The sequence below is a fragment of the Syngnathus scovelli genome, chromosome 13, assembly GCF_024217435.2.
Source record: "Syngnathus scovelli strain Florida chromosome 13, RoL_Ssco_1.2, whole genome shotgun sequence".
Classification (NCBI taxonomy): Eukaryota; Metazoa; Chordata; class Actinopteri; order Syngnathiformes; family Syngnathidae; genus Syngnathus; species Syngnathus scovelli.
In genome coordinates this window covers 3,965,399-3,983,358 of record NC_090859.1, presented here as the reverse complement: position 1 = coordinate 3,983,358, position 17,960 = coordinate 3,965,399, and the positions used below count along the sequence as shown (strand labels likewise).

Here is a 17,960-nt window from a genome sequence, read left to right as displayed (position 1 = left end):
TCTTGAGTTCAGAAGTGGCTTGACCATGGGAATACGGCTATTGTAGCCCATTTCCCAGACACGTCTGTCAACAGTGGCTTTTGATACCTGGACTCCAGCTTCAGTCCACTGTCTTTAAAGCTCCCCAAAATTCTGGAAGCGACTCTTCTTCACAATGCTGTTAAGGCTGCGGTCATCTCTCTTGTTTGTGCAGCGTTTCCTGCCACATTTCCCCTTCCAACAGACTTTTTGTGGATGTGCTTTGAAACTGCACTCTGTGAACAACTTGCTCTTTGAGAAATTTCTTTTTGTGTCTTACCCTCCTGATGGAGGGTGTCAATGATGATCCTCTGGACAGCAGTCAGATCAGTAGTCTTCCCCATACTTGTGATTTAGCTTACTAAACCAAGCTGAGTGTTTTTCAAGGCTCAGGAAACCCTTCCAGGTGTTTCGAGTTAATTAGACGATTCAAGTGATGAGTTGAATACCCTACTAGTATACTTTTTCATGATATTCTAATATTTCGAAATATTATTATAATTTGAGTTTTCTTAAGCTGTATGCCATAATCAGCAATATTAAAATAATAAAAGGCTTGCACTATTTCAGTTGATTTGTAATGAATCCAGAATGTATGACATTTTTTTAATTGTATTACAGAAAATAAAGAACTTTATCACAATATCCAAATTTTCTGAGACAGTCCTGTATATCTGTTGAGTTCTAAATTTTAGGTATCGGGTCCTATTAACAGTATCTCTCTGGTGGGTGTGTCCCCTGGGGTGGTTGCAGTTGAAATTCCAGTTGTTTTTTTCACCTCACACCAAATGAATGTCAGGGACTCAAGGGTAACTGAAAAAAACTATTAAAAATCAAAATCACTTGTTACTGTTCCACTCATGCAAGTTTATTGTGCTCCATGCCAGACAAAAACTAGGTTAACAAGTACCATTACTAGTTTGGGCTGTGGACGTAACATATTAAATTCAAAACATGAACAGCAGAAAGAAACTGGTGAAAACTTCAGAATTGAGGCACGCATACTACCACCCCCACCAGGCACATACATTGTTACATACATGACAACTGTTCACGCATACTGAAAATTTGTGACATTGTTTTGGGGAATCCATGTAAAACAATTACATGTTAATGAACACCAGTACTCTGCCTGCAGTTTACATCTTTTCAAAATCATTTCTAATTTTGCACATAAACCAATCACAGATAACTATCATCACATATATTTAATAAACTTCAGCTCACTTCAAACTTAGAATAAAGTTTGCAATTCATGTGTACTAAACAGTGCTGGTTATCAATACAATTCTCTGAACTCAAATTTATTTTTTAAGTTAAAATGGTACATCTAGCAGAATGCAGTCACCATCGCAATTAGATATCTCTTAACTATTATTCTAATATTTTCAGAACAGTGCTCAATCTATGGTGTGTTCAAAAAGGTCCAGGATTGAGGTCACAAAACCCAAACTACGAGTTTTCACCGTCGACAAAGAGTTCCTTCAGTGTTTACTTTGTTCAGTGAAAAAGGCAAGAATTGTGGTAGGACAACACATGGTTTCCTCACCATGACAACACGCTTGCTCACATTGTCCTGAGTTTTGAGCAGTTCCAGGCCAAGATGAACAGTGCCATGCTGAATCAACCTCCCCAGTCACCAGACATGGCGGTGTGTGATTTTATTTTATTTTTCTCTTCTTCTTAACCCAGCTCAAATGGGTCAATATGAATGAGATCAAGATGGAAAGAATTCCTGCTGGGGTACATGAAGGCTTGGCAGAGAAGCCTGGCCACCTCAAAGGGAAAATTTTGTAATTTGAAATTGCGAAATGTGTCTTATGTGACACCAGTCATGGAACTTTTCTGATACATGTGGTCATAATTTAAAGTAGAATGATGAATTGCTTAAAACCCCTCACATTCTTGGAAATGTTCTCTCCTCTGATGAAGATTGTTCTATTTTCCTGTTGTTTAAGTATCAAAATCATTGGACCAACTTAAAAAGATTCAAGGAAATAAGCTATCACTTATGGATTCAGTTTAAAGAATGTTCGCAATAAGTAGGCGGCTCGGTGGCACACTGGGTAGCACGTCCGCCTCACAGTTAGGAGGGTGCGGGTTCGATTCCACCTCCGGCCCTCCCTGTGTGGAGTTTGCATGTTCTCCCCGGGCCCGCGTGGGTTTTCTCCGGGCACTCCGGTTTCCTCCCACATTCCAAAAACATGCTTGGTAGGCCGATTGAAGACTCCAAATTGTCCCTAGGTGTGAGTGCGATTGGTTGTCTGTCTCTGTGTGCCCTGCGATTGGCTGGCAACCAGTTCAGGGTGTCCCCCGCCTACTGCCCAATGACGGCTGGGATAGGCTCCAGCACGCCCGCGACCCCCGTGGGGACTAAGCGGTTCAGAAAATGGATGGATGGATGGATGCAATAAGTTGGTGTGGACTTGCAGTTTTACGCATTTTTTAAAAATATTTGTAGAGTAAGTCTGCTCAAATTCAAAGGTTTGAGAAATTCAAACTAAATTTGTCAGAAATTATGCGCTTGTACTAATCAATTTTTTTTTTTTACCAGAAAATAATTTGACAAATGCAGAATTTTATTACTTATCTAGTCCTCTTGCTATTATTTATACCATACTTATTATTTGTGACCATAGAGAACACTTCATTCAAACAAACCCGAAAAATTGTTTGTAAAAGGGATCTAAAAATTTACTGTAAAGCCAACACAAGGTAAATGTTTAGCTGTAGGTGGTCTGACTTGTTTCCAAAATTAAATGAATAAATAAAATGTATGAATACATTAGCAAAGTGATGGTGGTTTGCTAAAACAGATTACTATTGTCATTTGCAATTCCAAGTGAACTGAATCTATTGCTAAAGCCACATATGCGATTTCTGCCTTTATAGTCACAGAAAGTTTGAATGTGTTTCATATACCAGCCAAAGTAGGAGTAATGAAGTGCACTAAATTAACATACAGTGTGACAATAGAAAGAGCATTTTGCATTTTTATGTTTGTAATGTTATGTGGTCCATTAGCTCAGCAGTTCAAGGTAGGTGACAGGGACCTTTCCCTTTTCATTGCCTCGTTCTCCAACCAGCCAATCGGGATCCATGCCAGGTACAGTGTAGACGGTAATAAGCTGAAATATAACCAAAAGCAAAATCACATTCTCATTTATTCAAGTAACAATACTGGGTGTATTTAAAGAGTTACACCATTACCCCAATTATTACACCTCACATTATGTCTACTATGGATTGCTTCAACAGTGGTGGAAATTTGTAAATTATTTTGCCATCTTGCTATTATTTATACTATACTTATTATTTGTGATCAAATTCATTCAAACAAACATGAAAAATTGTCAATAAAATTAATCTAAAAATTAATTTGTATAGCCACCACAAGGTCATGGGTAAGTGTTTAGCTGTAGCTGTTCCGACTTGTTTCCAAATGATTTTTGTTGGTTTGGGTTTGTATCAGGGATGCACAAGAACAGTTTGTGTCCGACCCGTATCAATAACTTCCTACTTCTCCAAACTGATCCCGATACACGATAACTTTTTTTTTGTATAGTACAAACAAACAAATCTTGATGGTGCATCATAAATACATAATAAAACATTTCAATATTGCTTCCTATTATTGAAGCAGGTTTGAAGGATATATAATAAAACGTGGTCAGCAACAACACACAGTAACAAGCTTTGCAACTTTTTAAAATCTTGTCACTTCAGGTGTTGAATTTTGCAGTCAACACACCAACCAAGACCAAGAAATTGATACTACAGAGCATTGAGATGAGCCCAAGACTTTTGGGGGTCGAGACAAGACAACACTGTTGTATATCAAAGAAAAATCACACCAAAAAAAAAACAGAAACATAAAAACTGTTTTCATTATGTTTCCAACACAAATTACTATGCGATTTTGAGTTGGTTTGTTGTTTATATCAAAAGAAAGACATTGTGAGAGCCCCTGTGAGAGGACTGAAAAGCACTCCCCAAATAATTTTCAGGACCCAAAAAAATACAAATTATTTATTCAACACAGCTGCAACAAGCTGCGGCCGTAGATATATTCAAACGAGTAAAGTAAGAAACAGTGCAGTGTTATATACCACCTTTTCATTAGCTCCAAACAGCCAACAGCCGTTCGACTCAAGCCGTGCCCAAGGCTGATATCAGACCAAATCCGATACAAGTGATGTGACAATAATTATTGGTCTGATACTGCCTTCCATGTTTGTATACTTTTTATCATTACTGATTTATGAGGAATTATTCAAATCATTCTAATATGTCTCAGGCAGCAAAGAGAAGATGCTGTAAATTGTTTAATCAATATTTATGTCAAAATGCAGTGGGACCACAAAGAATTGTGAAAATCCTCAGCGTAGGGTTCGTGTAATCATGCTAACAAACATATTTGATAACCAAATTAATTTGTTATCGAATATGTGCTTGGCGGAGATGGTTTTGTAAAAGTTGCCCTTCATTTTTCAATGCCCCAAATGCTATTGATTTTATTTTTTTGTAGAGTGATTTGTTACAGTGGAAGCAGTCATGAAAGCACTCTTGTCAATAAATATGCATTGTATTGTATTGTATTGTGTTGTATTGTATTGTATTGTATTGTATTGTATTGTATTGTATTGTATTGTATTGTATTGTATTGTATTGTATTGTATTGTATTTACGGTTGATAATAAAAACACACATTGTGAGAATTTGTACTTTGGACTGGTAGAATTCAAAATAATTCACAACCGTACCTCATCAGCCAATAGGGATAGCTCGCTTGAATCATGAGCGTCGTAGTCATACAGTACTTTGGCCTTTCTGGTGCCTGTAATAGGAAGCTGGGTTTGTTCCATAGCCAGTGTTTTGGGCTTATTGCTCAAAGAGGTGGGGACTACGGTACCAGGTGAAGATGGGCCAGATGGGAATGCAGCAGATACAGGGTTGGGACAAGCAGCAGACTGGTGGGGGGTGCTAACTGAATTAGCACATCTGTATGAAGATCGTGAAATAAAATGGATTTAGAAGTATTCAGTATAGTAAATATCATACCAATTATAAGTGATTCTGTCATCATGTCTGTAATGTCACAAAAGTTTGAATTGTCTTTTGCACTCACCTACTAAGTTCCCTCTGTAATTCATGCATGTAGTGATGACACTGAGCATAGTAGGTGGCTTGGGCTTCCGCAAAATCTTGCAAACAACGCTGGTGGTTTAGCTGTGAAGAGAAAGATGACTTCGTAAAAGGATCCTGCAAAATTGTTTACCATGACAGCAATCAAATCCTTCGATCTTCACTTCTAAGTGAAACCATACGGTACGAGACAACATTATGACTTGCACAATGACCATCCATCCATTTCGTATACTATTTATCCATATTGAGATTGTGAGTTGAGCTGCAGCCTACCCCAGCTGACTTTGCCAGCCAAGCACAGTGCACACAGAAAACATTCAGATAGAGCAAGAATGGGCAACTGGAAGGGGTCACAAATTTTTGCAAGCATGCCCCCCTGCCAGACCAGACTGGGCACTTGCAAACCAAATTTTGTATTTTAGAGAATATTCCCATTCACAGATGGCACAAAACTGCTCAAAGAGAAAGCAACATCGAGTTCTGATCTCATTTGGCACATTTTCTCCTCAAAAATCAACTCACTCGTAAATTTTGATACGACTAGCTTACTTCAAAAGTTTGGGGTCATCAAAGTTTAGTGTTTTCCATGAAAACTAATATAATTGCACAAGGGTTTTCAAGGGGTTTCTAATCATCTATTAGCCTTCTAACCCAATTAGCAAACACAATGGACCATTAGAACACTGGTTGCTGGAAATGGACTTTCATCTATATGTGGATATTGCATTAAAAACCAAAAGTTCGCGGCAAGAATAGTCATTTACCATATTAACAATATATAGGTGGTATTCCTGATTATTTTAATGTTATCCTCTTTGAAATAAATAGTCATTTTATTTTAAAAATAAGGACATTTCTAAGTAGGGTGGCATGGTGGGGGCACCGGTTAGAACGTCCGCCTCACAGTTCAGAGTGTGTGGGTTTGATTCCACCACCGACCCTGCCTATGTGGACTTTGCATGTTCTCCCCGCGTCTACGTGGGCTTCAACCGGGTACTACGGTTTCCTCCCACATCCCAAAAACATGCCTGGTAGGCCGATTGAGCACTCCAAATTGCACATAGGTGTGAGTGCTAATGGTTGTTCGTCTCTGTGTGCCATTAGTGTGCGGGTTTCTTGGGAAATATATTAGCACTTTAATGCTAATCAAGAACTTATTTTAGATTTGTGGATTCAGTGCCTTTTATTACTTTAAGGATCCGTGGGAACACTTCAACCCTACCACCATTTCAGCAAACAAGCATTTTCTATTTATCAGAAGATAACGCTGATAAGGAAGGCTACATTGCATTATGGTATACCTTTTGACTGAGACACCATACAGCAGTGTAGGAGTTGCGATTATTATGACACACTCACGTGGGTGCTGCTAATGCCCTCAAGCAGCAGTCTGGTGACTTCAGCTTGTCGGTCAAACTCAGTTTGTGCAACACGGAGTTCATGCTCTGCCTGCAGCAAAGGATCATGAAGGAAAGAAGCGTCAATAAATTGTATTTTTCATTAATAATACACAATGTGTACAACCACACACTTTGATTTTGTCTTGTATTGATGAGCAAATTTGCTTTGAACGTCTCACTTACTTTGTCCACTTCTTCACTCAGGAGCTGAGAGAGCAGAAACAGAAAGCCATTCTCAGCATCACATCATCTTAACAATTTAAATATGTGTGTATCACACATGTGAAACTATGTGGTGGACTATGATAAGGAGGATCTGTTCAAAATGTTCTTCTATAATATTGTAGGACTATTGTAACTCCAATCATTCACTCTAACTATAAAATGTGCCAAAACAACATTTTAGTCCATGGGCTGAGACTTACTTTAACCATGCATGAAGTCAGAACTCCAGCAACAAACTTTATGAAGGACAATAGCATTACCTTATCCTGAAGCCTGTCATGAACAGGTCTATATTACCACATCAATTACCGTAATTTCCGGACTATAAGCCGCGACTTTTTTTCCAAAATTTTGAACCCTGCGGCTTATAGTCAGGTGCGGCTTATATAAGATTTTTTTTGTGATTTTTGTGATGACTTGATCACTTTTATACACTCGTAAAAAGGCTGTGGACCACTGTTGTGCGGTATCTTGAAGAAAAAACAACAACAAAAATACTATTTTGAAACACTACTATGGCTGCTGCTTATTCTGGCTGCGTTGCTTGTGACTATTATGAGCTTTAGTAGGAATGCACGCTAGGTGACCTGCGTCAAAGGGCTCTAAACCCTTTCTCTTACTCTGCCATGTGACTCAGAGATTACACAAAGCAGTGCACACTTCCGTGTTGCTGCGGTACTACTGCTGCGTCACAGGCAATGTTTAGAAAGATATGTTAAAGTATGTTATTAAAACTTTTAAAAGGCTTTCTGTGTACTGTCTTTCTTTGTAAAAAACTTGTGTGCACGTGCGGCTTATAGTCCGGTGCGGCTTATGTAAGAAAAAAAACTAAAATATCCCCGAATTTTAGCTGGTGCGGCTTATAGTCCGGTGCGGCTTATAGTCCGGAAATTACGGTACTCAAATGTGGGAGGTACATGATCCTGGGCCTGCTTCGTAAGAAAATATGCCTTGCTGCGAATCAGCAATATACAAATCAAACCAACCTGATTTCAACTACTAAGTCATAGTCCAAAACGTTTTTGTGACAAAATGACTACATGTGAACTACAATTGCATGAGGGATGTAACTAAACACTTAACTGTCCAGACAGACAACAAAGGGTTTACATTTCTAAGTTGACACAAGGCCCATATTTACAACCTTTTGCTGCTCTGATATACTAGGCTCTGCCTCCACATCCCAACTCTCCCAATCGCTCTGCAACTGGTACAGTCATAAAACAATAAACCAAAAAATACAAACTAAAAGGAATATAATTTTATAGTATCACAAACTGTACATTTTATGCCATCAGATACCTGTTTATTTACCTTTTAAATAGAGCCCAATTTGCATTTGTGGAATAAGAAGAACAATGAGTAAAGTGTATTGGAAAACCGTCCATGCAACTTTTGACAAATCTTGTAGTTGGTGTAATAATGAGAGAGCAGGGTCATTTGAAAAGGTGTGTTTGGAGGCGTGCCGATCAAGTTGCAGGTTGAGGGGCAGTTTGACTGAAGGACTTGTCCCCATAGCAGTGTAAGTGCATATGTAAGAATTTGGGTGGGTAGGATACAAGCGAAGAAACTAAGAAGTACAGTCGTGTGTGTGTGTGTGTGCGTACATGTGTAAAATATTAGCAATTTAATCTGGTGATTTATTGTTTGATTATTGGATTCCCTTTAGCTCTTGCAATATGCAAAAGTATATCTTCCTGAAAAACAAAACAACACAACAATAATAATAATAATAATAATAATAATAATAATAAAGGTAATTAGTAATAAATTAAAACATTAATAAACACTAACTAAAAGACAACATGATAATAATAAATTCAATAAAATAAACAAAACAAAAAAATGCATTTTGTCATGGTCACTGCGCCATCATTTCCTCTTACACACTGTGCAGTTTCCTTCCCCTGACTACACATGCAGTGCATGTCATGCACATACAAGCTTTCATTCCAAGATGCACGTGCATGACATCACAGATTTACAATACACTATAATTTCACTGTAAGCGCCACATTCCCATCCCACTAAATACACCAAAAATACCCCAACGTGCCACTGTCATTGGGAATTTATTTTCATGAAGTGGTCTTCTAACTTCTTGAAGGCGGACTTTATGTATTTATCATAATGTCAGGTCACACGGGCATGGAAAAGGGTGGCTGGAAAATGTGCCCAAAGGGTAGGGGGTAAATGAATAAGGAAAGGAGTCGGAGGATAATGTTGACAACGTGCAAATCGTATGAATACCGGTTTTTCATGCACTGAAACTATTTTGCCAACGGGGTGTGGTGGGGGGGACAGGGGGTCAACTTAGTGGTGCCCCTGACAGACAATGGGGTCATAGTATTTGATTTCACAATGGTTGACTTATATTAACACTTGTTTATTATTAATATTAACTGTTGCTGAAGTATCAGTACACTTTAAACACGTTAAAGGTTTTCTGATGGCAAACATTTGAGTGCCGGCAATTTGTTTTTTCATAACCGGTATTTCCTACGAGAGAGCAACAAACTGTGTACGAACTCAGAAGTTCCAGTGTGATTGAATCTTAATTCTAACAAAACAAATATTAATAAAAACAAACATGCTAAAACATTCCCATGCTAACAGTTTCTCAGTTAGACAATTATTCAGACTCCTACAGAGATCATTGATTAATTTTGCTATGGGTATTGATAGATAGATGGCAGAACAGTAAGCATATTATTAGCTCCTGGTATTGAATCTGTGTCTGTGCCATTTGCTCTGCTTGGGATTCTTACCGCTGATGCACTGGCAGAAAGAACATAATTTCGAGGCCTTGTCTCTTGAAAATCAGGTGCAGCCTACAAACAAGAGCAGGGAGGAGGGAACAAACATTGGCAAAGTCATGCATTTCCAATCATTAGTGAAACGAAACAAGAGCACCAAAAGCATAACTATGTGACAAAAGCATTAAAAAGTTATTAAAGACAAGCTAAATGCAGCAGTATCTCATATTTAGGTATTCAAAATTGCTAAGTGTAAAACATGCAGTAGCTTGTGACAAGACAAGACTCATGCTTAAAAAACGTAAATTGTCAGCACAGCCACATTGGGTACTTATGCTCTTAAAATCTCTGACGTTTCGTTTAGTAGTCAAAAATTATTTGATGAAGCACAAAAGAACATGCCTCAAAACAAAAGTTGAGTGAAGTCTTAAGAGTGAAGTGAGTAAAGTGTTTTAACAATATGTTAAGTCAGAATACAACTTGACAGTAATTGTGTTTGTTTGTAATCGTGTAAAAGTGCTATGAACTACACCATCGTTCGTATTTGGACTTAATTAAAATACATTATGTATATTTTATACACATTAAGAATGATTAAGTAATCAAAATCTAACATGTCACAACCGCAAATGGTTAACTCCTTTCATATTACTATTGTCTGCTGTGAGTTTTTGGTTAATAATAATTTATACCATTTATTTATACTTATCACCTACTTGCTTATTACCACTCATTTTCACAAGGTAAAAGGTAATAACAATAAAATAATGATAACAAAACTCACTGCTGCTTTGACCTCTGCCTGCTTAGCTTTTTTCAAACGTGCTTTGCAGATGTCAAGATCCAGCCGGCGATTCTCCAGAATTCGCCTCTCTTTCTGTGAGAGGCCAGGTGAAATACAGTCAGAAAGTGTATGAGGTTTATAAACACAACAAATAATGCAAACAATATTGGCGAGAAGGTTGCACTCACTGATATAGTCCTCCAGTCTCCTTCCAGGAAGTTACGTAATGGAGTGAGAAATGTAGTGGCAGAGGTTTGAAGGAACTCTCGCTCAGCTGTTCCCAGTCTTTTCTGGTATTCGCCCACAGTAATCAGGGTACTACCTAGAGTTGGCAGCATACACAAAGATATAACCATACTCACACGCTACAGTTACGTTGTTATGGTATAATGATCAATGTGCAAAGTTTTGTTGCATGGAGCACCAAAAAACGTGTTTTCATGAATGGCCAACAGTCAGCAACTACTTTTGCTGCAATTTGAAATTTGAAGGGCATTGCAATGTCGCACATGTAATGAGCAATCACAAATGCCATGTCATAACTAGCGATGTCCCCATCAAGTTTGTTGAGTCTTTCGATTTTATAAGATTTTTTTAGGCGTGCTTTTTCCGATACGGGTCTGATATACTTTAATCTTTTGCCTTAGCAAAACAGTTTGAACTACATTAATATAATTTAGAGACGTTCTAAAAACAGTATGTGTTTATGTGTATGAGTGTACATCTATGAATATGTATGTATGTTGAAGGAATGAGGTCGAAATACAAAAAGTCCTGCCTCGCTACAAAAACAGATATGCTCAAACCTCATTGAATAAAGTACATAAGCAGACAAGTATATTCACATATTAAATAAATAAAAGAAACATTTTAAGCATATAATTATACCTACACACCAAATCAATAAAGAAGACATAACTAGACATTTTTGATAAGTGGTGATGAGAAAGGTTTTTATAACTTTATGATCTGATATATTTCTGAGGACTTTGAAATAACAAATGACTTTTGATATATTGCCTAAATAGCTTAATGACCCTTAAGGAACTGTGGAATGCATGCCTGATGTTTTTTCTCTGAATCATGGACACAGCCAGAGTCGTCTTGACCGTTCAGTACTTGATTGTATCTTGTGTTTTGACTAATGCTAGACGCCAGTTTTTGATTACTACTGAACGTTCTGCACAGAGGGAAATATTTTGGCCTAACAAAGAAAAGATACGGTTGGAAACATGATTAAACTAAGAATATAATGACGTAAGCAAAGACATGAAGTATTAAAAGCACAAACTTTACATAGTCAGGTAAGAGCAATAGATTAATGATGTCACAGCCAAAAGCTAACATAAATTCGCACAAGATGACACAATTGGAAGAATGAGGTACGATAGTGTATGTCCAAGATTGGAGGAGAATGTTCACAGGAAGGTCACGTGGAGATAAAACCAGCAGGTGCCAGAAGGAGCCACCCGAGAACTCGGCCAAAGATGATCGCCAAGGCCGAGAGACGGGATGGAAGACAACAGCCCCCTCCACACACACACACACCAACAGCCCCCCACCAACACACCGAATCGCCCATAACCAGCACCACTCCCATGGAAGCAGACTCTCCTTCGAACTTGCCCCACCCCGAAGACTCATCGCCCATCAATCCCGGCCCACAATGTGCTACTGAATATAAAACTGATCTAACAACCTTGGAGTTTGCCTTTTCTGAATGGAGACTTTCCGCTCTTGAAGGGCCCAGCGCTGTATTGTACTTTCCTGAAAACAGAGCTTTTTGAACAAGAATTGTGATTGAACTCAACCAATCTGTCTAAGTCTAATTTCTGCTTCAGTGTCTTCGCATTTTCCTAAATCTGAAGAAATCAAACGAGCACGCAGTGAGTAAATTGGATAACAGGTGATTGGCAAAGGCTTTTGCCGTGAGGCGCAGATAACGCGCTCCCTAAATTGTGGACAAAATCCAACTGAAACATGATTAAACTAAGAATATAATGACGTAAGCAAAGACATGAAGTATCAAAAGCACAAACTTTACATAGTCAGGTAAGAGCAATAGATTAATGATGTCACAGCCAAAAGCTAACATAAATTCGCACAAGATGACACAATTGGAAGAATGAGGTACGATAGTGTATGTCCAAGATTGGAGGAGAATGTTCACAGGAAGGTCACGTGGAGATAAAACCAGCAGGTGCCAGAAGGAGCCACCCGAGAACTCGGCCAAAGATGATCACCAAGGCCGAGAGACGGGATGGAAGACAACAGCCCCCTCCACACACACACACACCAACAGCCCCCCACCAACACACCGACTCGCCCATAACCAGCACCACTCCCATGGAAGCAGACTCTCCTTCGAACTTGCCCCACCCCGAAGACTCATCGCCCATCAATCCCGGCCCACAATGTGCTACTGAATATAAAACTGATCTAACGACCTTGGACTTTGCCTTTTCTGAATGGAGACTTTCCGCTCTTGAAGGGCCCAGCGCTGTATTGTACTTTCCTGAAAACAGAGCTTTTTGAACAAGAATTGTGATTGAACTCAACCAATCTGTCTAAGTCTAATTTCTGCTTCAGTGTCTTTGCATTTTCCTAAATCTGAAGAAATCAAACGAGCACGCAGTGAGTAAATTGGATAACAGGTGATTGGCAAAGGCTTTTGCCGTGAGGCGCAGATAACGCGCTCCCTAAATTGTGGACAAAATCCAACAAAGTGTATGTGAGTGTGCAGGTGTGTGTTTATATACTTTTTGAATTGAATGTATTCGTTTCAAACAGGCAAACCACACATAACCAATCAAATGAAGACAAATACACTCAAAAGCACATTTACAATTTTATATGTGCCTGTGGTTAAAAAGCTAACCATGGAGAGTCTCTGTAATACAGTGATTCCTCGGTACTTCGCGTTTCGTTTACCGCGGCTTCAATACATCGCGGATTTTTTTTCCAAATTAAAACAAATATTTAAAAGTCAAAATAAAATTTCTAAATTGAGGAAACATGTGTCTAACCTTTAGGACAATGTCGTATTGCTCCAAATGTTCGTTTACATTCCTTTAGAAGTCCGTTTTCGCGTGTTAGCACGATCGCGAATTAGCATCTTTCCGCTAACTCGTTAGCCTGCCCAGTACTTCTTGTTGGTGACCGTACTTAGCGGATTTCACTTATCGCAGGTGGTTTTTGGAACCAATTACCCGCGATAAACGAGGGATTACTGTCCATGAGTATAATCAATGAATGGCCCAATCATTGCACAGCCTTTCAAATATCCACACTCTAAACTTTATTTCTCGCCTTTTTTCTGCTAGAGGGACCGTCACAATTTCTTCCTTGAAAATCATGCAGACAGAACACAGTTCGCAGTTTTTCCATAGATAATTCAGCGTGTGTGCTAGGGTCGATCGCCAAGTGTGCGGGTATAACACTGTAATTTGTTTGCAATTCTTCATTTCCATTGCGTTCAGCTTTGTCGCTTGATGTGCGGCGTGCCTTGGTAAAAGTGTAGGAATCAAATGACAATTTTATTTTCAATATTAATTTGGCAACATTAAAAGTCTCATAAGCTGCTAACAGTGTTAATGTCAGAAACAAATCAACTGACCGTAAGGTGTACCGGAGCCAAATTCATTGGCAGCATCCACCATGTATTGGCCAAGCAATTCTGCATTGGTTGTCCTGGAAGGAAGCTTTTTCTCCAGTTTGTCATAGATAAACTCCTCGATTCGAGCACCTACAAAAATCATGAAAGTAAATTTGTCAAGAGGACAGACTTCTAGGTGTATCACTTGGGCAAGTCTGATAAGTATGTTTATTACAGATAATATATGAAATATATCACACACACACACACGTATAAGAAAAGAAGTTAATGGTTCCACCAAGATAGTGGTCTCCCACATACGGCTCGCCGGGCACCAGTTGACACAAGATGCATCTATTTGACACATTTCTTTGAATTCTTTTATTCTTAATAACTATACTTGGAACTACATTTAGAAGTCAACGATGCACCTCAGTGAAATATTGAATTTTTTTGTCTCTTCATTTTGAAACAATTGAAAAAGGGCATTTCCCAGTTATACTTTTTAGTTATTATACTATATATCGTATCTAACATTAGAAAATAAAGGCAGAACTCACCAGTGTGGTCAACTGAAGCATGGGGGGGGGGGGGAGGGGGGGGGGGGGGGGGGTTTAAAACAAGTACATGGTTAATAATACACTATGTTCCTATTCCTGCCTGTCTGCCTGTATTCTAGCTCAATGGTGCTTAAAATGTGGTACAAGTATGCAGACTCCCTACAGTGGGATGTGGAAGAATCACTGAATTCACTGCTCATACTGTGCATAAACTTGTTTATCCTGTACAGTAGATTTGTTGAGGATAGTTCCGTTGAACTTGAAGATTCTATTTATTTTCCTCATTTTAAGCATAATGGGGAAGTTTTAATATATGTTGTTTCTCCTGTCTATTTTGACAGATAATCTTGGACAGGTTTGATAATTAACAACACAATCAAGCCCAATTAAAGAAAAAACACTTAAAGGAGTTTCTTGACATAATTAGCCCATGCAGTTTTTATGACTGATGGGGGTGGGGGAACTATCTATTTATGAACAGCGCTGAATCGAAACCCCAATTCCGATGGAGTTGGCACATCGTGTAAAACATAAAAAGTGAATAAAATGATATTTGAATCATTTCCAACATTAATAAAAGGAATACACTAAAATGATATTTAATGTTCAAACAGATCAACGCAATTGTTTTTGCAAATATTCTCTCATTGTAAATTATACACCTGCAGCATGTTCCTTGCGTCCATGATATCAAAAGATTTTCAGAATCTGAGTGCACGTTTGTGACCACCACTTCCCTCAAACGGCACTGCATAAAAAAAAAACTCTGTAACGATACATGGGTGCAAGAACATTTAAAAAATGCAAAGTGAAAACCATACTGTGCATACCAAAAAAACAACAGACTGAGCTAATGTGAGATTGATTACGCAATCAAAGTGTGCTGTCTCACTTGTCCAACAATTCCAATCCTGCACCGGTGGGCAAAGTTAAATTCTATACTGTCCTCCTTATATATGCCTATTATATGTTATGCGACTCTATGTTCCACACCCCTTTGGCCCCTTCAAAGCACCAACGGAGCAATTTCGTTGTATAGCTGTTGTACAATCACAATACGTAAAGGCATTCTATTCTATTCTATTCTATTCTATTCTATTCTATTAAAAAATGTGTGTCTTCCTCAAAGACCAAAAGGGTTCCTTCCGATAAAGGTGAATGAAGTAAAGCTTCTGTCAGGCAAATATATCACATCAAGAAAACAGCACTGATGAGCAGCAAGGTGCTGGTGTCTCTCAAGTCCTCAGTGAGGACTACTAATGTATATTTAGTTTTTTTCACTGAAAACCATGAGAGTGCTTACTTGGGTTTGGCTGCAGGAGCACTTCCGTTTGTCTCAAGATCTTTTCAGTCCAATTCTTGGTACAGTCTGCCCGAGTGATCAGGTTTTCAAGATGAGGATCAAGCTCAGTCTTCTCAGCCTGGCCCAACTTCTCTTCTGTGAACTAGAAACATATTCCAGGGTAATCAATCAATCAATCAATCAATCAATCAATCAATCAATCAATCAATCAATCAATCAATCAATCAATCAATCAAAGTCTTAGTAGTGGGAGATCAACAGGCAGGCTCTTGGGTCTATCTGCAGTGGTGCAGAGTCTGCATCAGTCTGCTGAGAAGACAATTTATTGGTTTATGCAGTCCTAACCTCGTAGTGGTAAACTGTCAGTGTAGTGAATACAAACAGATGAATTTAGTCTCTTCTACACGTGTGTGCACTATTGAAGGGTGAGGAGTTCGATCATGAAGAAAGTTTCAGGAAAGAGCCACTGCTCCTCTGCGTTGAGAGGAGTCAGATGAAGTGGGTTGAGTATCTGACTGGATGAGAGACGATGCCATCTAACGCTGCTGCAATCATGTCATGACCACAGGTAGGCCCCAGCTTTGTGTGTGTTAAAGTAATGTTTGTAGGCTTTTAATTACCAAAACAACAATTTACATTAACGGTCTCAGATGCAGGCGCACTGGTTTGCACGTCCACTTCACAGTTAGGAGGGTACTGGTTCGATTCCACCTCCGGCCCTCCCTCTGTGGGTTTGCATGTTCTCCCCGTGCCTGCGTGGGTTTTCTCCGGGCACGGCGGTTTCCTCCCACATCCCCAAAACATGCTTGGAAGGCCGATTGAGCACTCCAAATTTCCCCTAGGTATGAGTGCGAATGGTTGTTCGTCTTTGTGTGCCCTGCGTTTGGCTGGCAACCAGTTCAGGGTGTCCACTGCCTGCTGGCCGATGACTGTTGGGATAGGATCCAGCATGGCCGTGAACCCCGTGGGGACAAAGCGGTTCAGAAAATGGATGGATTGATGGATGTCTAAGATGTATAAAATAAGATTAAACTACTGGACTTTTTATTGTATGGTATTGTAATATGCATTTTATTTCATTTTGTTTCATGTTTCAGTTCAAAGGCATTTTTGTAATATTTTAAGAAAGAAAGAGTCTTAACAGAACTGTCAAAACAGGTGAAATCTGAAATCACTCTGCCAGTCCCTCTCCTATTGGATGCGCCTTGTGACATTACGATGTGGCCACTCTAAAATAGAACATTCTGTCCAATGACATAATGAATGAGGTCGTCAGGGAGTTGATCGTTGCGAAGTGCAGTGTGGTGAGGTTTTTTTTAGTAAACTTTAACCGAGTGACTAATGAAACCCCTTGAAGCAAACACATTTTGCATTTTATTTGTAGAACTGTGCAAATGAGCAAAAACTTCGAAAGTGTAAATTTGAGCGTTATAATGAGTGTAAACGTGTTTGAAGCATGTGGAAGTTGTAAGACTAGCGAACTTGGTCTCTCAATACCGCGGATTTTCAGACGCAATATAAAGCGGTATACTACATGCATTTTAAGTTTTTATCCGGAAGTATGTACTGTTGATGAATGTAAAGTTAGTCATTTAAAATGTCTTCCGTTTTCGTGTGCGTGTGTTATGTGTGCGTTATTTTGGGTCAAACATTGGCGTTGCAGAGTTTTGGAGCTTCCTGTTGACGGTGGGTAGCAGAGCGTCGAATCACGTGACTTGTAACCCTCACGTTTATCAATAATAGATGGAGGTTTGAGGGACCTTCATCACCTTACAGTGCTACCCGTGAAGCGACAATACATTACTGGTTTTGCATTTCCACAAACACAAATTCCTTACAACGTCGCACTTAAGGGTAGATCGAGCAGAGGCCCGACGCTAAATGCAGTTCCACTGACTGTAAATCGATGAGTGGTCCTGCAGGGGTGTGCATGATTTTGCCTACCTGCACCGCCCTGGTAAAAAAGACCCCCGCATCGCAAGCCAGTTTTTTTACGTTAAAATCCATGCTGCTGGACTGTGCTGATTTTGCACAGGAGGCTCGTTGGTTGCTTCCCCGCAAAGGGAATCCTCTGTCAGAGTCAGATGAGATGCTGTAGCATCAGACTAAAGCAGTAATCTACCCCATCCACAGTCGGAAATCGACTCTCCGCCCTGCGTTTAAAGAGACAG

At 39.2% G+C, this 17,960-nt stretch overlaps 1 protein-coding gene across 6 annotated transcripts; it reads right to left on the bottom strand.

Moving 5' to 3' along the window:
* Nucleotides 1-861: 861 nt before the first annotated feature.
* On the bottom strand, nucleotides 862-17,945 carry sh3glb2b (SH3-domain GRB2-like endophilin B2b). Of its 6 annotated transcripts, XM_049738556.2 has the most exons (13): nucleotides 17,734-17,941; nucleotides 15,790-15,931; nucleotides 14,487-14,498; nucleotides 13,948-14,076; nucleotides 10,520-10,653; nucleotides 10,332-10,424; nucleotides 9,560-9,622; nucleotides 6,750-6,773; nucleotides 6,526-6,615; nucleotides 5,147-5,247; nucleotides 4,931-5,019; nucleotides 4,782-4,855; nucleotides 862-3,146 (listed from the first exon to the last, which is right to left on the bottom strand). In XM_049738556.2, the coding sequence occupies exons 1-13, from the start codon at nucleotides 17,794-17,796 to the stop codon at nucleotides 3,039-3,041; spliced, it is 1,122 nt and encodes a 373-aa protein (XP_049594513.1). In that variant the 5' UTR covers nucleotides 17,797-17,941; the 3' UTR covers nucleotides 862-3,038. The 6 variants fall into 6 exon arrangements, with proteins under 6 accessions (XP_049594513.1, XP_049594509.1, XP_049594511.1 ...); XM_049738552.2 differs by having other exon boundaries at nucleotides 4,782-5,019; nucleotides 17,734-17,944; XM_049738554.2 differs by lacking the exon at nucleotides 6,750-6,773 and having other exon boundaries at nucleotides 4,782-5,019; nucleotides 17,734-17,945.
* Between the last annotated feature and the right edge of the window lie 15 nt (nucleotides 17,946-17,960).